Source organism: Aspergillus flavus, chromosome 8, assembly GCF_009017415.1.
Source record: "Aspergillus flavus chromosome 8, complete sequence".
NCBI classification, from domain to species: domain Eukaryota; kingdom Fungi; phylum Ascomycota; class Eurotiomycetes; order Eurotiales; family Aspergillaceae; genus Aspergillus; species Aspergillus flavus.
The window spans coordinates 677167-699384 of NC_092403.1; the positions used below are offsets into that span (position 1 = coordinate 677167).

At 48.5% G+C, this 22218-nt stretch overlaps 9 protein-coding genes across 9 annotated transcripts; 5 read left to right on the forward strand and 4 right to left on the reverse strand.

The window, feature by feature from the left end:
• Positions 1 to 82: 82 nt before the first annotated feature.
• F9C07_2205725 (uncharacterized protein) lies at positions 83 to 2280 on the forward strand (the record flags this gene model as incomplete). The annotated part of the gene is made up of 6 exons (XM_071509614.1): positions 83 to 140; positions 196 to 270; positions 326 to 504; positions 560 to 1452; positions 1515 to 1654; positions 1706 to 2280. 6 exons carry the CDS (start codon positions 83 to 85, stop codon positions 2278 to 2280), a joined length of 1920 nt encoding a protein of 639 aa, XP_071367244.1.
• A 118-nt stretch (positions 2281 to 2398) lies between these two features.
• Positions 2399 to 3614, reverse strand: F9C07_12398 (uncharacterized protein; the record flags this gene model as incomplete). Its single annotated transcript, XM_041295547.2, has 2 exons — positions 2399 to 3212; positions 3274 to 3614. The coding sequence occupies 2 exons, from the start codon at positions 3612 to 3614 to the stop codon at positions 2399 to 2401; spliced, it is 1155 nt and encodes a 384-aa protein (XP_041151532.2).
• A 205-nt stretch (positions 3615 to 3819) lies between these two features.
• F9C07_2287085 (beta-lactamase/transpeptidase-like protein) lies at positions 3820 to 5354 on the reverse strand. Its single transcript, XM_071510874.1, has one exon. The coding sequence runs from the start codon at positions 5154 to 5156 to the stop codon at positions 4008 to 4010; it is 1149 nt and encodes a 382-aa protein (XP_071367245.1). The 5' UTR covers positions 5157 to 5354; the 3' UTR covers positions 3820 to 4007.
• A 574-nt stretch (positions 5355 to 5928) lies between these two features.
• F9C07_2287086 (major facilitator superfamily domain-containing protein) lies at positions 5929 to 8499 on the forward strand (the record flags this gene model as incomplete). Its single annotated transcript, XM_041295558.2, has 4 exons — positions 5929 to 6980; positions 7035 to 8021; positions 8071 to 8202; positions 8262 to 8499. Exons 1-4 carry the CDS (start codon positions 6661 to 6663, stop codon positions 8497 to 8499), a joined length of 1677 nt encoding a protein of 558 aa, XP_041151531.1. The 5' UTR covers positions 5929 to 6660.
• A 487-nt stretch (positions 8500 to 8986) lies between these two features.
• F9C07_2287087 (putative nucleoside transporter) lies at positions 8987 to 11549 on the forward strand. Its single transcript, XM_041295557.2, has 4 exons — positions 8987 to 9241; positions 9306 to 10226; positions 10286 to 10390; positions 10445 to 11549. Exons 1-4 carry the CDS (start codon positions 9161 to 9163, stop codon positions 11051 to 11053), a joined length of 1716 nt encoding a protein of 571 aa, XP_041151530.1. The 5' UTR covers positions 8987 to 9160; the 3' UTR covers positions 11054 to 11549.
• F9C07_2287088 (putative C6 transcription factor) lies at positions 11550 to 13974 on the forward strand. Its single transcript, XM_041295556.2, has 6 exons — positions 11550 to 11848; positions 11898 to 12482; positions 12538 to 12689; positions 12742 to 12915; positions 12968 to 13315; positions 13367 to 13974. Exons 1-6 carry the CDS (start codon positions 11726 to 11728, stop codon positions 13845 to 13847), a joined length of 1863 nt encoding a protein of 620 aa, XP_041151529.1. The 5' UTR covers positions 11550 to 11725; the 3' UTR covers positions 13848 to 13974.
• Positions 13975 to 14041: 67 nt separating this feature from the next.
• F9C07_12403 (uncharacterized protein) lies at positions 14042 to 15965 on the reverse strand (the record flags this gene model as incomplete). Its single annotated transcript, XM_071507829.1, has 6 exons — positions 14042 to 14413; positions 14499 to 14609; positions 14688 to 14981; positions 15084 to 15439; positions 15498 to 15623; positions 15905 to 15965. The coding sequence occupies 6 exons, from the start codon at positions 15963 to 15965 to the stop codon at positions 14192 to 14194; spliced, it is 1170 nt and encodes a 389-aa protein (XP_071367246.1). The 3' UTR covers positions 14042 to 14191.
• Positions 15966 to 16102: 137 nt separating this feature from the next.
• F9C07_1923444 (fungal-specific transcription factor domain-containing protein) lies at positions 16103 to 19444 on the reverse strand. Its single transcript, XM_071508485.1, has 6 exons — positions 19108 to 19444; positions 18432 to 19033; positions 17418 to 18383; positions 16980 to 17363; positions 16692 to 16927; positions 16103 to 16644 (listed from the first exon to the last, which is right to left on the reverse strand). The coding sequence occupies exons 2-6, from the start codon at positions 18629 to 18631 to the stop codon at positions 16241 to 16243; spliced, it is 2190 nt and encodes a 729-aa protein (XP_071367247.1). The 5' UTR covers positions 18632 to 19033; positions 19108 to 19444; the 3' UTR covers positions 16103 to 16240.
• A 790-nt stretch (positions 19445 to 20234) lies between these two features.
• F9C07_1923396 (Alpha/Beta hydrolase protein) lies at positions 20235 to 21970 on the forward strand. The gene is made up of 2 exons (XM_041287632.2): positions 20235 to 20318; positions 20370 to 21970. Exon 2 carries the CDS (start codon positions 20550 to 20552, stop codon positions 21411 to 21413), a length of 864 nt encoding a protein of 287 aa, XP_041151526.1. The 5' UTR covers positions 20235 to 20318; positions 20370 to 20549; the 3' UTR covers positions 21414 to 21970.
• Positions 21971 to 22218: the final 248 nt, after the last annotated feature.

Sequence of the window (22218 nt, forward strand, 5' to 3'; positions counted from 1 at the left end):
CCAGTTCGTTATCCAGGCAATCGTTCACTCACAACTATAACACCAAATATCGCTTATATCGGACGACTACAGTCACTGAAAGATGTTACGTGATCCTGAAAATAGACCTGTAAAAGTGGCCAACTGCTCTGGCTACCATGGTCTGTTCATTGATTCTTAGCTATGCTTACAGACACTGACTGTCTAAATAACCAGGGGACCCAGCGTATGAGATGTACCGCCAGGCGACACTGGGCGACGTCGACTTTATCACCGGTGACTATCTTGCGGGTACGCTTCTCAGTACCAGTTACAGATGATTGTCATAAGCTAAGTGTGAGAACAGAAGTCAACTTAGCGAAGAATGCCGAGGCCTGGCGCGCCGGTAAACATCCGGGCTACGAGGAAACAGCTTGGCAGGGGCTACAGCAAACAATCGACGTTATTGCGGAAAAGGGGATCCGTGTTGTAATCAACGGAGGTGCTTTGGACCCTAGAGCACTTGCGCTGAAGGTTCAAGCTTTAGTAAGTGGCTTTTGCGATCACCAGGCGGGACGCTCAATTGATTCGCTCGCTGCAGACGGCTGAGAAGAGACTTGACATACGCGTGGCTTATGTATCAGGGGATGATTTATACCCTCAGGTCGGGCCGAATATGCCAACCAGCAAAGAGGAATTGCAGCACTTGGATTCTGGAAACCCCTCCATTGTCCCATCGAGGTTGACATATGCGTTTATGAATACAAACGATGGAAAGCCGCTCCCCATGACATCGGCCCATGCATACCTTGGGGCCCGTGGCATCGTCGAAGGCTTGAGGCGTGGCGCACAGATCATCATTTGTGGGCGTGTTGCTGATGCCAGTCCTGTGATTGCAGCGGCCTGGTTCTGGTACAACTGGAGCGAAACAGACTATGACAGACTTGCTGGAGCACTTATTGCAGGACACCTCATTGAATGTTCGGCATATGTCACTGGGGCCAACTTCGCTGGCTTTGATAAATATCCGCTAGAAGATCTTATTGCTCCAGGATTTCCCATTTCTGAGATCGAGAAGGACGGGACCTGCATCATCACCAAGCACCCGGGAACCCAAGGAGTTGTGAACACTGACACAGTGAAATGCCAATTCCTGTATGAGCTGCAGGGAAACGTCTACCTGAACAGTGATGTTAGTGCACATATTGGTAATATCGCTTTCGAGGGTGTTGGCAAGGACAGGTACTTGTTGATAACCCCTCGTTTTATACTAGCTCTAACAGTAGGCAGAGTCCGTGTATCCGGCGTTAAAGGGTCACCACCGCCTCCCACTACCAAGCTTGCCGTTTTCTACCCTGGAGGGTATGAGGCAGAACTACTTTTGAATGCAACTGGATATGCTACTACGCAGAAGTGGGACCTCCTCGAGAAACAAATCCGTCATTTTCTCCCTGGAGCTGCCGTTAATGACCTTGAAACACTCGAATTCCAGAGGTAAGCAGGCTTCCAGCAGCAGGACATAGCTTTGCGAGAGCAGATGACTGAATCAGCCATAGAGTTGGAGTTCCCGATCCAAATCCCTCCTCTCAGCTAAAGAGTACCACATATATACGCATCTTCATTGCGGCCCACACAGCGCAAGCGGTATCTACCGTCGTAAAGGCACTGGGCCATATCTCACTAAAACACTTCTCCGGTATGTACCCTATATCCCATCGAATGAACAAACAAACTCACCAATAAACAGGCTTCCATGCATCCTCCGACATGCGCACAGCCTTTCCGCGCCCATTCATCGCATATTATCCCGCCATAATCAACCAGTCCGATATCAAAGAGAGGATCAATCTTCTAGACAGCCAATTCAAAACCGCATCCTACGACATTCCGCGCCCATGCCAATACGAACCCCTGCAGCCACGCGAAAGCTACGATCCGATATCACCAACAGTATACAACGGCCCAACGAAGGAGATCCGGCTCGGAGACATCACACTTGCTCGATCGGGCGACAAAGGCGCGAACCTCAACTTTGGTATCTTCGTCTCTGACCCGGCTCATTGGGAGTGGCTCCGGTCGTTCATGACCATCTCGCGGATGCGGGACCTTCTCGGCGACGATTGGGATGACTCGTTCTCGATCGAGAGGGTGGAATTCCCACATATCCATGCGGTGCATTTTGTTATCTACGGCATCCTGGGTCGTGGAGTAAGTAGTTCCAGTAGGCTCGATGGGTACGGGAAGGGGTTTGCGGATTATATCCGGGACAAGGTTGTTTCAGTTCCTGTTCAGTTTGACCTGAAACAATCAACAAGACTATAAGTATGTACATACAATCAACGCTAGTATCTTCCACACTATCAGAATCCACAATACAATCCATACAACCCACAAACACACCCCAAAAGCTCACCACCTACAAACCAACTCCAACCCTAACCTAAGGATCCTTCTTCCCACTCTCAGTCAACCCCCTCTTCGCAAGAACCAACTCCTCCCTCTCCCACATCAACTCAACAGCCGCACCAACAGGACCCACAAAAACACTTAACAAACCCACCTTCCAAAGAAGCCCCAACCACCCAACACTCCCATAAACCCCCCTCTGCGCAGCCCCATGCAAACTCCCCGCCCAAACCAACACCCCAAGCGACCCAATAATATAATCCCACCTCAAAAACGCATGCACTCCATGTCCAACACTCGCCACAGTCCTCACAGGCTCTTCCCACGGAATCGGGACCTCGAATACCCGGCCTGGATGCAAGTAATCCACAACCTCCGGATTAAAGATATCAGGGACGAGAACAGATGCCAATGAAACAATCCACGAGACGAGGTGCGTAAGCGCTGTGTTTCCGAATGCGAATGCGTAGACCCATCTCAGGGAACTGAGATTCTTCCGCTCGCTGGCTGGAGTTGTCCTATCTGAGGATGTGAAGGGGGTTGTGATGGTGTAGATGAGTGTAAGGATGATGGAAATGTATGCGGGCCAGGGTTGCCAGATGGCGATGAAGATTTGTTTTAGGTCAAATGTTATGTGTTCTGAGATTGGGAGGATGAGGAGCTGTGTGGGGACCATGTAGCCTAGGATGAAGACTAGGGGGAGGGTGTTGGTTATTGAGCGCGGGATGCGGAGGGTGTCGGGGGTAGGGTTTTTGGCTGTTCTTGAGGTTATAAGATGGAAGAAGCAGTAGAGGGGGGCTGCGAAGGCGAAGGTGAGGACTTGGGCCGTTAGGCCGAAGATCATGGGACTTTTGCTCTGTTAGTTTTGGGTGTGGAAGGGGGGGAGTTGGGTGAAGATGGGAGGGTTACAAAGCTGCGATTGTCCATGCGTTACCCTTTCGCCATGCTTCGAGGGTGATGAGCACCCAGGCTGAGCCGAATGTACCAGAGAAGGCGATTGAGTGGAGGAGTAGCGATGGGTGGCTGCCGTCTGTTGTTGGCCAGAAGAAGGCCGTTAGAGTTGTCAGGAGGTGGTCGATTGGCTCGATGCCGGTGTAGATTGTGCGGATGGGCTCATTGGTTCCTGGGAGGGTCCCGGATGCGATGTATTGCTCGCCTAGAGCGCGGAGGCCGTTTATGTCTGCGTAGTAGAAGATTGCGTAGAAGACGAAGAGGCTTAGCGAGGGGAGGAGGACTTTGGCGATGGCCATATTTGCGGTCCTCCGTTGGGAATGAATAACGTTGGGAATTGTTGGACTTTGGGGATTGAATCGGTGATTGCTTGGGGTATTTATGCTTATAATATTTGTTCCATCTAGTTAATTAATTAGAATGGAATGCGTGATGTGCCCGATCTATTTCCTAAAGGGGTAGCTGTTGCGAAGAATGCGGAGGACTAACTGTCGATCATAAATAGGGCTTGCCGCTTGCATCCATACATGTGGTGCTCTGGGGTTGATACCGAGGTTTCGGAACTTACATATGACCCCGAGCAGTGCAGTTTACATACATTCCATAATATTAATAAATGGAATGAATAGTAATCAAATAAACAATTATATGCATTAACGAAAACAATACACAAACGAAAATATAGTCCACTGTCACGCGTTATACCCTTCCAACGCCGCATAAGCAGCCCGTACATAATCCCCCGTCCGCTCATTACCAAGGATACTCATGCCCATCTTATTCATCGCATAAGTAAAAGTCACTTGACGATCAAGATCCATAAGCGCAAATGAACCTCCCCATCCTCCCCAGAAGGCTAACTTTCCAGATGGCAGCCAGTCCAAGGTACCTAGCATGCCAATGCCGAAACCAAGTCCCCACTCAATACCCAATCCGATAACCTGGTCCGGGCCACTGGCCTGTACCTCGAAGATTTTGTCAATCGTCTCAGGACTCAAGAAGCGTTTCCCGTCCACAGTGCCATTCTGCGTGACAATGGATAAAATGTCGTTGGCGCCGCGTGCGTTGGTAAAGCCACCGATGGACCCAAGACCACTGCGACGGAAGGCAGGCTCTTTGGGCATGTTTGGATTACCGGGACCACCGGTCACAGCGCGATACATGATACTGTTAGGGTCTAGCGCGGAGATGTCCATGTTCGTCGGTGCAGGAACCATTTCTGCGATACGATCCCATTCTTCTTCCGCCACGGGGAGGTGGAAGTCGGCATTACGGGGAACAGTAAGCTCATCGTGAACAAACTCGCCCAGTGTTTTCCCCGTTACACGGTGGACTAACTCCCCAATGAGATGTCCCTGAGAGGCAAGGTGATATCCGTGTCCCGTGCCCGGTGTCCACCAGGGTTTCTGTTGAACTAGGTTCTCAGTCGCCTTAGGCACGTTGAGCAGGGTATCCTGGTCGATTGGAGGATCGAAAGATGGCAGGCCAGCAGTGTGGCTCATCAAATGTCGAACCAATACACCCTCTTTACCATTCACACCGAACTCCGGCCAGTATTTAGCAACCGGGGCATCTGGATCGACCAGGCCGCGATCGATCAGAAGCAGCATAGCCAGACCCATGACTGTCTTGGTCATTGACCAGACCGATACAATCGTATTCTCGGCCCATGGCTTTGAACGTGCTGCGTCCGCATAGCCGCCCCAGATATCCACGACGGTCTTTCCCTTGACACTGATGCAGATGGAGGCGCCAAGCTCTTTGTCGGAGGAAATGTTCTGCTGCAGGATATCGCGCACGGACGAGAATGCGCTGTCGCACGTTCCATTGACCTGTGCCATGGCTTTTAATGATTGTATGAAATCTTTGGGATAAGGGAATGAAGAAGAGAATCTGGCTGTAATTTATTCGTTATTTGAATGATCCCATGGTGCTATTTATCCTTTTCTTTGGCCTCGTTGAGTGAGGGAACTAAATTTGTCATGTTAGGAGCTAAAACGTTTAGTGTTTATTCTTGTAAGTAACTCCGTAACCGCCCCCTATACTATGGAGTAGTTCCCGGGTCGTGATATAGCTCCGCGGTCAGATTTTTTAATATAAAATATTAATAAATTTATAAAAAATCAACTATCTAGAAATATATGGTAAAAAGTATATAAAATCAAAGCTAGAGATCTATAGATTATTTCATTTTCTTTAAAATTATTTAGTAATTAAGCTATAGTCAACTATATAATTAACTAACGCGTTAGTGCAAACGAGGCATCGAATCATGCTTGCCATCTGGGTGGGGTTAGACTTTCACTTGTATACCTTGCAACTTGTTAGACTACACATAATTACTACAACTAATCAACTGTTAAGGACGGGAAAAGAATATTAATCAGCAAATTGACTACTAGAATAAGAGAAGGCGCCGTAATCTACATGTTTATTACTACTAGTAGTAGTACGGAGTGTCAGATATGACTTCTGACACAGTGGAACGACGAGGCAAAGCTGTGCGCCAATCAAACCCACCAAATACAGGTCAACCGGAAAGTCTAATACAATATTGAATCAAGCTGTGTAAATGCCATGCACAGCCAGTCGCATCTCGACAGTCATCAGATTGCGGCATTGAGGGAGAGATGATGTAATTCGATATTATATGTTGAGGTGATTCGCGCTCTATATATTCCTAACATGTCTGATTCAAGTCCCTGAGATAATTACCATGGGTTGGAGGTGCGTTATGATGTTGTTGAACACCGTTATAGATCCAGTAGCCAAAGCAAGAGCACTCGAAGATATACATAAATTGAGATTAGACTGGGTTACGAATCAGGTTCTCTGGTAAACTTGATTTGAAGATAACTCGAATCTATAATTCAATACGTTGGATCATCCTACACAACCTGCTAAATTCTATACTACATCTAACATGATATACTTCTAGCATATTAATTAACGTATAGATTCAACCGTTATTCCTCACAGGTGCCATAGAATTGGACTCCATTATGTGAGATTTCCGGTGGAAGTGTTCTTTGTAGCTGACAGTGATATTGCTATACAACTGCAGCGAAGGGGCTGTCAGTGTTAAACAGATGTCGGTGAAGATGATGAGTGGTAGCATTTTTACAATAACTTCAAATTATATCGATGACGTCATGTCCTTATCAACTGAGCGTATATTGGTTACCATTAGATGGATGAACGCTGGAACCACAATAGTTTGGAATGTTACTGAACCCACGGATCAATATAGACTGACGAACGTCATTACCCTCATGGCTGTCCTCGCGAATTAATAACTTTTACACCATACTACTCCTAAGGGGAATAAAGAGGATCAATCCGAACATGTCCTCAGCCAGCAGTTCAAGTAGTAATCTATCTGAGATTCCCACCGCCCATCCAGAGCATAGCCCGGCGTTCGAATCCGTGAGACCTTCAACGCTGAGCCGACGTTCCACCAATGTTGAGCTCTCACGAATTGAGTCGCTTCGTCTGACACACCGGTCGACCGTCGGATCGACAGCTGGGCCAGCCCCCAGAGATCAGTGGCTACCGTTCGGCGGCGGAAAAGATTATCCTCCCTTGCTGCCTGACCCCGAGAAGTATGTCGTCGAATTTACGGGAGATGACCCGATGGATCCGCATAACTGGCGGATGAGCACCAAGTAGGTAAACACATGCTGAGTTGGTCGAGGCGATCCTCTGAACTGACTGGCTAGGATACGTTTTTCTTGCATCCTCGCGTATGTCACTTTCGTGTCCTCGTTTGCGAGTGCGATCTTCTCTTCCACGGTCGCCGCAACCAGCAAGGAATTCCACGTCAGTACGGAAGTCATGACATTAGGTGTGACTCTGTATGTCTTAGGCTTCGCTTCCGGACCAACATTTTGGGCCCCGGCTTCGGAGCTGGCTGGCCGACGATGGCCACTTACTGCGGGTGCCTTTGGGGCTAGCATTTTCACCATTGGGACCGCAACAGCGAAAGATGTGCAGACGATCATGTTGACCCGCTTCTTCGCTGGGTTCTTCGCCGCTAGTCCGCTGGCCCTTGTCCCAGCAGTATTCGCCGATATTTACAATAATCGTCATCGCGGCGTGGCTATCGCCATGTTTGCCATGGCGGTGTTTGTTGGGCCATTCGCATCCCCGTTTACGGGCGGATTCATCACTATGAGTTACCTCCACTGGCGATGGACCATGTACATCGCTGCCATCATGGGTTTCTTCGGATCAGCGTTGTTGCTCTTCTTCTTCCGGGAAACCTATGCACCTATAGTGTTGGTGGAAAAGGCGTCCATATTGCGACGCCAAACTCACAATTGGGGAATCCATGCGAAACAAGACGAGGTCGAGATTGATTTCAACCACTTGATCACAGTTAACTTCAGCCGACCCTTCCGCATGTTGTTCACGGAGCCTATTGTGTTCTTGGTGACGTTGTACATGTCTTTCATCTACGGACTGATGTATGCGTTGCTCAGTGCATATCCCGTCGTATTCCAGCAAATCCATGGGATGAATCTAGGAGTCGGGAGCCTTCCATTCATCGGGTTAATCATTGGCGAGTTTGCTGGGGGTGCCTACACCCTCCTCAGTCAGTCGGCATATACGAAGAAATTGATGGCCAATAACGATATCCCTGTCCCGGAATGGCGATTACCCCCGGTGATTGTGGGCGGAATCGCCTTCACAGTAGGCCTCTTTTGGTATGTATCTACTTCGCTCATTGTTTTCTCAACGTTTTAACAGAAACAGGTTCGGTTGGACAGGCTGGACGAAGAACATCCACTGGATGGCCCCCACGGCATCCGGGCTTCTCGTAGGGTTTGGTATCTATTGCATTTTCCTGCAGTGCTTCAACTATCTGATCGACTCGTATCTGCAATTGTAAGCATGCCCCTTTATCTTAGCACGATAACGCCCAGTAAGCAAGGCTGATAGGACAGTGCCGCTTCGGTCTTCGCCGCTAACACCATCCTCCGGTCCGCCGTCGGGGCGTGCTTTCCGCTCTTTTCACGTCAGATGTTTAACAACCTGGGCGTTCAGTGGGCTGGGACGCTGTTGGGCTGTCTTGCCGCTATCATGGTCCCGATTCCATTAGGATTTATCATATGGGGCCCCACGTTGCGGCGGAAGAGTAAGTTTGCGCCGACCGCGGCAGTCTTCGAGGAAAAGTCGGGATAGTCGCTTGCGGGGATTCAAAATGTAAGGGGAATGTAGGGATGAGGTGTTCACTGCACGATGCACTCCGTACAGTAGACACAGTAAAATCTCATGGGCAATGAAACCCTGATGGCACGTTCCGGACTTGCCGTCTCGAGTAAAAGAAAACGGTAAAATTTCCGCCGTGCCAAGAAAATTAATCTCGCGTCCCTCAAGAAACCCGCACGGGCAGAGATAAAAAAACTCGTTGCGATAAGCTGAAGAGCTGTGGACCGAAACGCAAAAATTCGGCGAGACCCGCGTGTGTCTCATGCATCCTCCACTCCAGCACCGAATAGGCATGGTTCAACTATTCGGGGTCCATTGGCAGCATTGCTGATTCGATCCTTGGCCCGATCGGCAAGAGAACCGTACATCTGACTGGCATTCCAGTCCCTTAAGTGGCTCCTATACGGTCATTGCCAAGATGACAGTCACACGAGCCACTGATAAGCACTGAGGCGAAGGATGAATTTACCAAATTTTTTTTTTTTTCCTTTCCTTGGACTAGGCCCCTCACATGGCTGGAATAAAAACCCGCCTTCTCCGCAAGGGTTCTCGAATTTTTTGTGTTAGGCGTTGCCTCAACTGTACCCCAGGCTGAGACGCCTTTTCCAGTTCATCAACCTCAAAACTAGAAAATATGGGTTGGATACATCGTACCAATCTCAAGGTGGCGCAGACGCCAGTTGGGCGATGGTTTCGTCTGGAGAATTCCGGCCATGTAAGTCATGATGCTGAGTTCTCTATGAGGTGAAAACGGTGGGCGATCTCTGACAAACATATAGCCCCAAGAACGAAAGGGAAGCTTTTTCTTTACCGAAATCCGAGCCGGATTGGCGACCTTCTTCGCCATGGCGTACATCATTAGCGTCAATTCCACCATTACCTCCGATTCAGGCGGCACGTGCGTTTGTCCGCCAGAGAGCTGGGCCGACAAGTGTAATTCGAACACCGAGTATCTGCTATGCGTGCAGGAAGTTAAACGGGATCTGGTCACCGCCACAGCAGCCATTGCTGCGCTGGGAACGTTCTTCATGGGTTTGCTGGCGAACTTGCCTGTTGCGTTGGCACCTGGAATGGGCCTGAACGCATACTTCGCATATACAGTAGTTGGACATCACGGGTTTGGAATGATCCCATATCGCGTCGCGGTGACAGCGGTGTTTGTGGAAGGATTTGTATTCTTGGCCTTGACGCTCATGGGAATCCGGCAGTGGTTAGCCCGAGCATTGCCCGCGTCGATTAAACTGGCGACGGGTACCGGCATTGGCTTGTATTTGACACTCATCGGACTGAGCTACAGCGCTGGAATCGGTCTGGTCACCGGTTCGACGGACACTCCCATGGAACTTGCCGGATGTCATTCTTCCATGCGTGATGCTACCACGGGCATGTGTCCCGCCAGTGACAAGATGCGCAACCCCACCATGTGGGTTGGTATTTTCTGCGGCGGTATCCTGACGGCAATGTTGATGCTGTACCGTGTCAAGGGTGCAGTCATCATCGGTATTCTGTTGGTATCGATCATCTCGTGGCCCCGTCCGACACCAGTGACGTATTTCCCGCACACGGAATTGGGAGACAGCAATTTCGACTTCTTCAAACAAGTGGTAACGTTCCATCCGATCAAACATACGCTTGTGGCGCAAGAATGGGATCTCTCGGGACATGGCTCGCAGTTTGGATTGGCGTTCATTACCTTCTTGGTGAGTTGGTGATGTTATCACGTGTCGCGCAGGTGGGACTAACTGGATTGAATCAATAGTACGTCGACATTCTTGATACTACTGGTACCCTCTACTCTATGGCGCGCTTCGCTGGTGCTATCGATGAGCGCACTCAGGACTTCGAGGGCAGTGCTTTCGCCTATGTATGTATAGCCGTATCTGTCCCGGATTGAATGGACACTGACAGATGTTCACAGATGGTTGACGCGATCTGTGTCTCTATCGGCTCGCTCTTTGGCAGCCCTCCCGTGACAGCCTTCGTTGAGAGTGGTGCCGGTATCTCAGAAGGAGGTAAAACTGGCATGACCTCGTGTGTGACTGGTCTCTGCTTCTTCATCGCTGTTTTCTTCGCTCCGATTTTCGCCTCGATTCCTCCCTGGGCGACCGGGTGCACCCTCGTCATCGTCGGTGCCCTCATGTGCAAGGCTGCCGCCGATATCAACTGGAAGTACTACGGTGATGCCATTCCAGCTTTCCTCACTATCGCCATCATGCCTTTCACGTACAGTATCGCGTACGGCTTGATTGCTGGTATCCTGAGCTATATCTGCATCAATATGATGGTGTGGATCGTTGAAAAAGCGAGCTTTGGACGGATTGTGCCCCCGAACAAGGATGAGAAGGATCCATGGACCTGGAAGCTCCCTGGTGGTTTCTTCCCTCCTTGGGTCAAGAGAGCTGCGAGAGGCAAGAAGAAGTTTTGGCAGCCGGATGAGGAAAACGAGGGTGTTGTGCCAGATGGGTCGGTGTCCAGCAATGATCGCGGGGAGAAGTCCGGGTTTAAGAGCAAGAGCGGTGTTGTTTGACCGGCAGAATTATAAAGCGTGGTTCTTCATGTACAGTAGAGCATATATATATATATATCTATCTAGTTGGGCGTGGAGTATTTAGTACGTACTTCCGTTCCTCCAACCGTCCATCCGAATTAATTTGATCATGGTTTATGCTTGAGGACTACTTTTCCATTTTTGAATGTGTTTAATAATATCGACCATTATTTACCTTATAACAATCACTTTGTAACTTAATCAAAGCTTGTCTGTTGTCTCATATTTAGGGCTATCGGCATCCCGTCGCTGGCAGTTGTTGGGTAGAACCAAAAGAAATGATCACTGGTCGCGATCAAGGAAAAGAATTTGATTGGCGGAAACTTTCTTCTAGAATGGCTTTTGAGACTATTGTAAAGTATTTCCGTACGGATGCGTTCCAATTTACCCCGATGGGGTATAGGCGCGTGTCAGAGCCACCGGACGCTTGTGTAACTTACGGTAATCGTGAAACGTCCTCTATGCGGGGATAGTGGCGTGCATTTCCGCCCACCAATTACGCCGCGCGCAAGTCAGGCGGAATTCCTGGTATCAATTCCTTGCTCTGTGATTTCATCCCTTCACTGCTTTCTTTTTCCGCTTCTTATCCCTTTCTCGCCCTCAAGGCCCTTTCTCTCCACTCTCATCATGGATTGATGTCTGCAGAACATCATGACAGACTCCAAACGACGGCTGGCACCCGCGCCGCCCGGTACCCCGGGTGGCAATGACGCTCATCCCCGGAGGAAAAACGTCGGCACAGCGTGTTCAGCCTGCAAGGCTCGCAAGCTCAAGGTAATATTTTGTTCCCTGTAATAATATCTCTCGGTACTGACACGCGTAGTGCACCGGGACCGCGCCTTGTGCGAACTGCGTCAAGAGTCGCCTCGAATGTACCCTCGATCAAACTCTCGATAAACGTCGCCGCGGAGCCTTAAAACGCAAGATCGACCAACTCGAGGAGAAAGAGGATCTTCTTTTTCGCCTGGTCAACGTCCTACGAGAAAGCGGCAACCGGAGCACCATTCCCTTACTCAATCTGATCCGAAGCAATGCCTCGCTACCGGAGATCCAATACTATCTCAACCATCAGGTGCCCGAGTCGGAACTAGCCCTTATGCCTGAACTCCTCGAGGTCAGTCATGAGTTCCAGCGATTGCAGGATGCGGACTCGCGATCAGTGCGTCGGATTCTGGATGCGAAGCGATTGTCGGATCAACCGTTGTTTCAGGTCCCTGCGAAGCCCTGGACTAGCGTCGTCTCGGACAACGATTTTGTTTCGCACCTCATCTCCCTGTGGCTCACCTGGTTCCATCCGTTCTCTAATTGGGTCGATCGCGATCGGTTTGTTTACGATATGCAAACGGGGTTGCTTGGGGCCAAGTACTGTTCGCCGTTCTTGGTCAATGCCATTCTGGCGTATGCATGTGTATGTCGTCCCTCGTCTGTGTCCGAGGCTACGTTCTCTTTAATAATGATCGCAGACATACTCAGATTATCCCGAAGCGTATGCTGTTCCCGGGGATGTATCGTCGAAAGGTGTTCACTTTTACGATGAGGCGAAACGGTTGCTGGACAAAGAGGAAGGGAGGATTAGCCTTCCCACAGTCCAAGGTATCGGCATGTTATGGGCGCGGTAAGTGTTTTCGTTACACACTCCCACAGAGTGAGAGACTAAGAACAAGCAGTGCCTGTATGATAGGCCAAGACCGGCAAGCGTGGATCTATCGAAGCCAATTGGCCTACTCAGCGAACGAACTGTCGCAAAAGCACACAGTGCTCGCATCGACGGTCAACGAAGAAGAAATTCGCATGGCCCGAGTAGTTAATAACACCAGCTGGGGTTTATTCAACAGCGCCACGTATGAACCCGGACTACTGCAACAGAGAAGAGCGACAACTGATTTAAGCTAGGACCCACGCCTTGTTATACGAGAAGACACCGACAATAAAGCCGCCGCAACAACCGTCTTTCCTGTCAGTGAATCATGAATCGAAACAGGACGAGTGGCATCCGTATCCAACGCCGGCAGATGGAGTGCCGTCACACACGACATGTCTGTTCAACGAGCTCTGTTCCTTGAATTTAATTGCATATGAAGTTGCAGACTTCTATTTCCGCAAAGAAGCACCTCGTTCCCGTCCAGATATGGAACAAAAAACCTCTGAATTTCATAAACGTCTCACTGAATGGGCGGACCGTCTACCGCAATGTCTAAAGACCGGGAAGGACCCCGAAATTCCGCACATCTTATGCCTACAGTGAGTTATCTAGCGCCCGGAACCAAGCAGAGGAAGACCTAACCCGTGTAGAATGTATTACCACGCCATTCTCATCGCCATTTACAACCCTCACAGGTTGTCACGCGAAAAACTTATGCCATACACGAATTACGACACAATCAACCCATCGCAAGCCCTCACCATCTGTCTATCCTCCGCCCGTAGCATCGGCCACTGGATGCAGATGTACCGAACCACGTGGGGCCTCGAACACATGCCTATTTTCCACATTCAATGGGTCCAAGCGGCCCTGTTCATTCTCTTAGAAAACCTCCAGAAGGCTGACAACTGCGAAGCGTTCATTATCCTCAGCATTGCAGCGAAGGCATTCTCGCGACGGTTCGAGAAGGCTAAGCGCCTCCTACGGTCGCTCCAGGAAACGGCGCGAGAATTGAGGATTAATTTACCAGTAGAGGTAGCTCCGTTGTTCATCGAAATAGATGGTCAATGGTTACTGCGCCCGGTGCGAATTAAAGAAGAGACGAGCGATACGGCAAGCGGGGACGTATGATTCACGATCAGCTCTTTCATGTATACGGTGTTTGGGCCCGGGATGATACTCGTCGCAATAGATAGAGATCGCATAATGATATATACCATTATCTCGTTGCAATATATAACTCATGTCATAATTTGTATCTTGAGGATGAACCTGAAATTCCTAATCTACTCCCGAAGTAAGATCGTGAAACGGTACACTACCTAAATGATAAACACCAACATCAAACAAGATATATATTTACCCTGAACCCCAAAAATCCCAACCATCATTCATAAAGACATTATAAAAAAAACAAACAGGCCAAGCTTCACAAGGAAGAACCAAAACAACGTAAAGGAAGAGGGTGATAGGATTTAAACTTTTTCCATAGGATCCTCATTCTTCCCTTTAACTTTACTCTTCCCCTTCCAATATCCCTTCTTCAACGTCAACCGATAATGCCACAGCGCCCAAACCACAACGGTCGCGAGCGTCAGCGGAAGCGTCACGGCCCAATACAACCAGAAATTCTTGGCCATCTCCCATGATTCTGCCTCGCCGCTTTGATAATCGAAGAAGTTTGTTCCGAAAATGCCCTAGATACACATTAGACTCAGGTGTAGGGAATAGGATAGAGTGTGGAGTGACGGGGAAGGAAAATCTAAAAAGGGTGACAATTACCGAAACAAATGTCCCAGGAAGATAGACTAGACTGACAACACCGATGGTTTTCATCATCGCGCTGTCGGATTGAGCGTTCCGGCCGAAGCCTTGGTTGACTAGATTGAATGCCTTTATATATTGTTAGTTTTTTTTGGTAGAGGTAGAAGACATGATATAGAGGAGATCATAAAGACAAGAGAAACAAACAAGATTAATCTCGTTATCCAATCTATCGGTCAGCGATTTCGACCTAATCTTAAGCGAATGCATTTCCTTCGCTGCAAAGGCCAATTTCTGTCCGGTTTGGAGATGCGCGCCACGGGCCTTCGAAGCAATGTCCGTGAACTCCTCTCGCCAGCGTGATTGCTCCGTCACGACGCTGTTGATGGTATGCTCGGCTACCTCGAGGATCTCGGTGGAGTGGAAGATATGTCGAGCGATGTCGTGGAGGTTCGGGAAGTTAGTGGCTTGTAATTCTGCAAGGGTACTTGTGTTTCGTTTCTAGTGTTGTTTTTGTTAGTATTTTTTTTTTTTTTTTTTTTTTTTTGATTCCGTTGTATGATTGAAAGGAGGGAGGAGGAGGACAGATGAATGATTGCAGACCTTCTCTATATCTCTAACGAGGTGTCGTAGAGACCAAAAGCATTTGTCATATAACATCGCTACTTCGCGAGCGAACACCGCGTGCCATATATATGGGTTATAGTATCTCAAGTATCGGGAGGGGAAGTTCTTCTGTATTGATCGTTGCTCGTCGAGAGGGAGATTGACGAAGAAGACTCTCTGTACACCGGGTGCATTATTGCTGTTTGTTGTTGGCTGTGCACCACCATCTGGATTTCGAGAATCGGTTGGCGTTTGTTGGGGCGGTATGTTCCATTCGACGAAGACTGAGGGTTGCATCCAGTAATACTTGTCGGCAGTGTTGACCTTTTTGAGTTTGAAGACGGTCCATGATTCTATTATTTATTAGTATAATGGCACCGGACAATGGAACAGGAGAGGTATGAGACGAACTATGTTGGGAAATTTCATTGCCGTTGAAGCCATACTCAGTGTGAGAAGACCCGTTCAGGTCATCCTTGAGGGTACGCTGGAAGTCAGATGGGAGGTTAAGAAACGTAGCACATTGCTTCAGTGTTTCTTGTTTGAGAAAGCTTATTATAACACGATTATTAGCCGTTGCATCGTTATGAGCAATATTAAAAAGTGGACTACTGAGAAGCATACACGACCTGGGTGGAGCAGCGTTGGGGGGACTAAGATTGGTTAGAGGGTGTATATTCATATTGCAGCGGAGAGGTACACAGACACTCAAGTATTGCTCCAAGCTGACCTCTTCCTCTTGTCTCCATTGATCGGCGCCTAACGTATATCAGCACTTGCTTTAGAAGGTAAATGCAAAGTTAGGACCTGGATCATACCATCATCTTCAAAGATGGCGACTTCGGGCGGCTGCGGCGTGTCTACGGAGCTGAGTTCCATCGTGGGAGCTACTCTGATAATATGCCCAGAGCTTACCCCAACACGGAGGGGAAAAAGAATGGGGTCAAGACTGTGACTAATGGGGTTGTTATATGGGCCGAAGAGCGCAGCCTAATGCATGCATAGCCGCCGGCGCTAAGTGGTTGTCTTCTAGTACCTTGGACAAGTCACCACGAGGCTGAACGATGAAAAACGATCCATTCTGAACCAATCAAACAAGCGCGTGAGAATTAAACAAATACCAAGAGAAAATTACGCAGTCGCACTGCGTATAATCAAGGCAACTCCTCCGCCAACCAGTCCTGAAACCATTTAAAATCGGCCGGGCACAAGAATCCCAGTCCAACCATAGCCACGGCACTGCCCAGCCAGTTCGCCCCGTTGAACAAGCCGTCTGTATCATCGGCGAAAGGATTCTCCATGCCATCTACATGGCTCGAATCAGGACCCATGTCAGTGGCGCCTGTCTCACTTGTGTCTTCGAGATACGATAGAATCCGATCACGAGCGGCTCGTAAAAACAGTAACGTATTTCTCGAAGAGAAGTTATACGGGATCATAAACTGCAAGATTTGTTCGCACTTGCGCCATGCTTCATGGACGGTAGTTTTCTCGATGTCGGACAGGGCGGGCAGGCAGGTGTAGGACATTACGATGACCATACCCGCAATCGATGTGTCTGTTGGTCAGCCTCGTCCGAAACTTATCGAATCGGGTGGGACTTACAGAAACCATTGTACCACCAGGTGTCGGTAGCGGAGGTTTGATAGTTGTCATAAACTAGCGAGACCAAGTCGATCGCTGCTTTTACGCAGGCCGCTGCACACTTGGATAACACCGATGAAAAGAGCGCCCTAAGGACAGGATCATGCTGATCGGTCTCGGAATCCTCTTGCGCCAGCATTTCAGAGCATAGTTGACTAAAGGCGGTACGGTTGAGGCGGAGGCGCAGGTAAAGGAATCTAGAACCATTATTAGGGTGCTCAATAAGGAGACTTGCACTCTGGGTCGCACCTTGCATGTAAAACATTTCTCTGGCGCCTTAAAGTCAACAACTGAGTTACATCCGTCGCTGGATTGAATGGACGATTCCAACTGAGGACTGCGGGCAGGCTGGATTCATATTTGGATAGCTTTTCTTCCAGTTTAATCACAACATCTAACCCGTCCTGTTGTGCAATTTTTGAGCTAGCCGGGGTGCTCGATCGGTTGCATTGTGCTTTGTGGACAGCAGACAAGGCAGTGTCTAGGATGCTACACAGCTCTAGGCTGGAGGGGTAGAAGGCTGCTACATACGGGTCCTTGGCGTTCGTAGGAGTAAGACCTACTGCCCCTGGCAGTGGAATGGTAGGCAAGGAAGACATCGAACTAGGCCTCCCACAAGCCATGTTCGTTATTCTGTACCCATTAGCTTTCACCAGAACCAGTATAGTAAGTTATTGAAGAACTTACGTATTCATCATGACACACCCATGCCATGTGCGCCGCTGAACCTCCATTTCTAGCGGGTCCTTGAAGCTGTCTGGTTGAGTTTCGTGAAACCCAAGCCCCTGGGCAATTCTACACGCCACTCCTACCAAATCACAAGACTTATGTGAATCGGGTATGCTTTGAAGATACAGTGACGCCAATAAAAGGGTTTGGACAGCTCCAAAAGTGCGGATTTCGAGCAGATCCAGACCAATATTCTGTTTGGCCCTAAGGAAGAAGGTATGGGCTATGGCATTCCGATCCGGAACCGAGAGATCGGCAAAATGGCACCCAAGGGCAAACATGATGTTCAGTGCACAAATAAAGACTGGTGACTGACGACCGGAGTCAGACCTGCCGCCAAGGCCGATGTTGAGTTCACTGGGCTTATTGTCTTTTGTGTCGGATACCCAGAGACCCTCGTAGGCATCCTGGACACTAGATCGGTCAAAGAAAGGATAAAGGCAATAAACCCGATCCCAGAAGCAACCCAGCAGATGGTCGGCAAGATCCCGTGGTGGCAAAAGGGAGCCATCTAAATGAGCATGAGTAGGACCATAGGGGATATCTCTCAGCAGAGAACCTTGTGTCAGGAGACGTATTAGGCACGCAGTGGGTGGGCTTCCGAAAAACTTATTCAGTTGCTTTGGAAATCCTTCGTTACCACTACTGACATTACTAGCTTTCAGCAAGTTTAAATCACCCTCCTGCGGGTTTGTCAGAAGGGAAGGGAAGGTTTCCGGCTTTATTGGAGGTGGAAAGGCGCGAGAATTCCCATGATCTGGGAGAGCTGTCTGAGTATCGAATTGGATTCCCAGGCCAATATGAGCTGTCTCTCCATCTGAGTCTATGGATGAAACATCTGGGTTAAACGTAGGGACTGGAATCCCAGCTTCGTGGCACATTTCTTCCAATTCGCGAATATGACGATAAAGGACTTGAAGGTATCTGTATGTCTATTAGCAAAGGCCACGTTAACCCCCAATGCAAACATACTCATCGGTGTCCAATAGCCTGACAATGTTGCGCCTATAAACGCACCGGTCAGCCGCATGCGACCGTTGAGTGCAAGGGCTGCAGATGGGTTTCCTTCCGTCGCAACGAGACTTGCGTTCCCGACATGGCTCACAGCAGAATGACGATTTTCGTCGGCATGACCCACTGCTTTTTCGTATGGCGGACCTTCGAGACTGCATATTGGCAAGCTGAAATATTCAAGCAAGATCTTAGAAACTAGAAAGAAACCAGGTCCGGATGTTGGGAACTGGCGTTAGAAAGTGAAGAGCGTTCGGACGCTGTGATCTCGTGGTCATAAAGAAACCAAGAATAAGATTGATTATGTTCTATAGTAGCATTTTAGGTGGACCATTGCCGAATATTTATATGTTCAGATAGCTCAAGGGAGGTTTGGATTTGATTCTGGGGGAGTCACCGACTCCCCACTTTGGCTCCAGGTCTAACACATCTGACCAACTTGTTGGAGACTTTTCTCAAGGGACAAAGGCTAGATAGTCTCTGTGATAGGAGCATTCTTCTCGAGCGATTCCTTCCTGCATGTGCGTCGCTTACCACGGGATACTGATGCATATATCTGGCGCCTTCCGCACTGGCGTCGTTAAACCAAGTACTAAGATAGGATGATCCGCCACCATCATGCAAAGGGATCACTTACGGTTGGAACTAGTGCCATGAAGGGGGTCCTGCCCAAGCTTCCGTTGGAAACTAGTGAGTTTCTACAAAAAGCGGGGAGCACATAGTCCACCAGCGCCGGAGATACTGCATATAAGCGCCAAAATCCAGCACAGCGCTTAAGTTGTGCGGCGGCCCTATCACCCGCCTTATCACAGACAAGGGTGATTCGATATTAGTGCGAGACTAGTAACCAACACGGTGACGATTGTGATTTATAATTTCTCGTCATTTCTTTGACCCCTCCTATGAACACCCATCGCCGACGTTGGCTAATATGGGCTCGAGGTGGGAAGACTCCTCCTCAGGGGGGTTTTGTGCTACTTCTGGGCTCTCCGCTATTTATCTCTGACCAAAATCTGGACGCTGATTGCATTAGAGCATGCATAAGTGGGATGTTGAGAGGGGTTCATCCCGCGTGGTCAGTCAAACTAGATTAATTTGTGGTCTGTTTCCATGTCAGCATAGCCGCTTTCGAATGACAACCAGATTCAGCTGATACACCAACAAAATCTTATGTGGTTGCCTGATGTCACGATAGTTCGGAGCGGCGGGAGTCATCGCACGAAGCGTAACGCTTGACGTTATCCTCAGCGAGTAACTATCGTAACACCCAACAGGTTTCGTGGTTAGAACGAATCCTGTTAATTGGAAGAAAAAGTCAAAAAAGTTCCCTGCTGGTGAAATCACCAGTCGGTCTAGTCCGGATGTGGCACTGGGACCATGTGACTTGCTCATGGCCTTCCCTACCACAGTTTATCATCTATGGTTGATTTCTTCCAAGTTGACCTGCTGCTTAATGACTCCTATTGTAGCAATAGGGATATATATGATGGACAAAGGTCCCAGAGAACTTTCGCAACGGTTGGCGTACTCCTGTGGAGGTATTTCATTTTGCCTCGCGTTAACGTTAATTAAAATGCTAGCAATATATCTCTCGTATGATACCAAGTGCCGCTGTTATCCTTTGTTTTTAATGACGAAGGTTGAATATTGAGGCCCAAAGTCTGTTAACCAGGTTAAAGGTAAGGAGCCATCCAATGGCAAGTTTTCCGACCGATGACACTGGGTGGTGGCAAATCGAGCGACTGGAGACCGCGGAGGCCAGCAAATTGTGTACATGTTTGGCAAAACATAGACAGGATGACAAAGGCAGAGCTCATTATTCGTTATACAAGGCTTTATCAACCGAAGGTAAGTACTAAAAAAGGCAATACCCTGTGGAATACTTGCTAGAAACTCTAGACCGTACATTTGCGCTACTACCCCGGCTCCACAGCTTATGAAGCATTTGTTTAACTTCGAAAGCGACAACTATGGGGAGTATTTATTGGCCGAACTATAAGTACGTGGACCAGCGCCTGGTATATTTTGAGATGTTTGTGTTATCTTGTCAGAGCCTACACAAGGCCCTACAGAGCACAGATGCAAACAAACAAGAGCCCCTGCGCAACCTGCATTGCAGTCGATGGCACCTCTCTCTACTATAAAATCATTGGGACTGGACCACTGCTTATTCCGATGCCTGGAGCAACTGGTACTGGAATGGTGTATGAGCCGTTAGCCACTGCGCTCTCTTCACATTTTCAAGTCGCTCTATATGACCGCCGAGGATTCGGAAACAGTCTCTTGGTCACTCCTGGCGAGCTGGACACGACGACCCATGTGAGGACTCAAGCCGACGATGTAGCCCAGTTAATCCAACATTTATCACCAGGGAAGCCTGCGACAGTCTTCGCGGCTTCCGGCAGTGCGGTGATGGCTATTGATCTCCTCCAGTCTCGTCCCGACCTTGTACAGCACCTGATACTACACGAGCCACTTATTCTCGACCATCTTCCTACTCAATTCAGATCGTACATCAAAGGTGGAATGGTTGATGGAATTTTAAAGTACGGGGGGAGTGGGAATAGGATTATTCGGCGCGAGTTGCTTGCTTATGTACAAGGCAGGCGTGACCAACAGAGATTGCGTCGGGATCCGCATTATGCACGACTTATGTCTCAACCGGTGGACGAAGCCATGCTTTTCTTTAAGTTTGAGTTACCAATAGTACTCAACTATCATCTCGACCTTGAAAATCTTCGGCTATATCGAGACAGGTTAGTTCTTATGAAAGGATTGGATATATCACCGGAGCTCGCAAGCAACCCAGTCATCACTCTATCTGACGTGCTTGAGACTGCTGTGGTGTTTGCTCCTGGAGGGCATAATGGATTTATTACTGATGCCGAGGAATTCGCGAAGAAAATGATCTCAGCCCTCAACAGCAAGAAGGCTAAGCTATGACACGTGCGCAAGATTTTTAGGTTTATTCTATCCATCGGCCTAGACGTGATTGTTGAGATAGATTTATTAGTAAATAAATGAATTTTTCCGTAGCATGCATATAATAGCTAAGCTGTGCCATTTTTATCAGCAGTACCAGCTAAGTCTATTTAGCAATACCCAGGCGAGCATCTGAAAGTTGGCGAGTGAAAGGGTAGAACAAATTACGCTGTTAATTAAGAACCGGGAAAATTTCGGCGAACAGGAGCTTCCATGCATCATTCAATTTCTCTTGGACATGCTATTTAGGGTTAAGGGTGACTCGGTCAGTCAGGATCTAACCCGAGATTCTTTCTAGAATGATTCCTTTCTCCATGTTATCACCACACGACTGATAAGATTATCTCTACCAACGTTTCTCAGATGCTACGTTTTTAGTGGAACCCGATAGGCAAGCTTGAGATACTGATTTTATATGGTCGCAGTAAACTGGAGGTAAACATACATATATATTTTAATTATAGATTTTATTTAAGATACGGTTGCCAGTGCCCAAGGTGATCCAGTTGATTAGCCAGGGATTACCTAATAAAGTGAGCTTCTCCGATCTACTTGAACTTATGCATCAAGATCCAAATTTGAAGCGGAAAAAAGAGAAAACCAGTGAAATGCTGGAAGTCAACTGAAATAACCTATTCTCTGGTCTGTACTGCTTTGCTGGCAATCGGAAGCTACCGAAAGGTTGCATCCACGATGCGGGGAGGGAGAGGGGAAGCAACTTAATCGGGGAAACCGAGGCAAGGACAACGACGAATGCTTATCAGCA

What these genes read in the sequence shown, in the direction of transcription:
- F9C07_2287088 (XM_041295556.2), top strand. Translation starts at nt 11,726, where the DNA reads ATGACAGACTCCAAACGACGGCTGGCACCCGCGCCGCCCGGTACCCCG. An exon ending in CCATTCTGGCGTATGCATGT is followed by an intron (nt 12,483 to 12,537) that starts GTATGTCGTCCC and finishes TAATGATCGCAG; the next exon opens with ACATACTCAGATTATCCCGA. An exon ending in GGTTTATTCAACAGCGCCAC is followed by an intron (nt 12,916 to 12,967) that starts GTATGAACCCGG and finishes GATTTAAGCTAG; the next exon opens with GACCCACGCCTTGTTATACG.
- F9C07_2287085 (XM_071510874.1), bottom strand. Translation starts at nt 5,156, where the DNA reads ATGGCACAGGTCAATGGAACGTGCGACAGCGCATTCTCGTCCGTGCGC.
- F9C07_2287087 (XM_041295557.2), top strand. Translation starts at nt 9,161, where the DNA reads ATGGGTTGGATACATCGTACCAATCTCAAGGTGGCGCAGACGCCAGTT. An exon ending in GTCTGGAGAATTCCGGCCAT is followed by an intron (nt 9,242 to 9,305) that starts GTAAGTCATGAT and finishes ACAAACATATAG; the next exon opens with CCCCAAGAACGAAAGGGAAG. An exon ending in TGGCGTTCATTACCTTCTTG is followed by an intron (nt 10,227 to 10,285) that starts GTGAGTTGGTGA and finishes TTGAATCAATAG; the next exon opens with TACGTCGACATTCTTGATAC.
- F9C07_1923396 (XM_041287632.2), top strand. Translation starts at nt 20,550, where the DNA reads ATGCAAACAAACAAGAGCCCCTGCGCAACCTGCATTGCAGTCGATGGC.
- F9C07_1923444 (XM_071508485.1), bottom strand. Translation starts at nt 18,631, where the DNA reads ATGCAGTCTCGAAGGTCCGCCATACGAAAAAGCAGTGGGTCATGCCGA. An exon ending in GGGTGTGTCATGATGAATAC is followed by an intron (nt 17,364 to 17,417) that starts GTAAGTTCTTCA and finishes TAATGGGTACAG; the next exon opens with AATAACGAACATGGCTTGTG. An exon ending in CTGGTGGTACAATGGTTTCT is followed by an intron (nt 16,645 to 16,691) that starts GTAAGTCCCACC and finishes GCTGACCAACAG; the next exon opens with ACACATCGATTGCGGGTATG.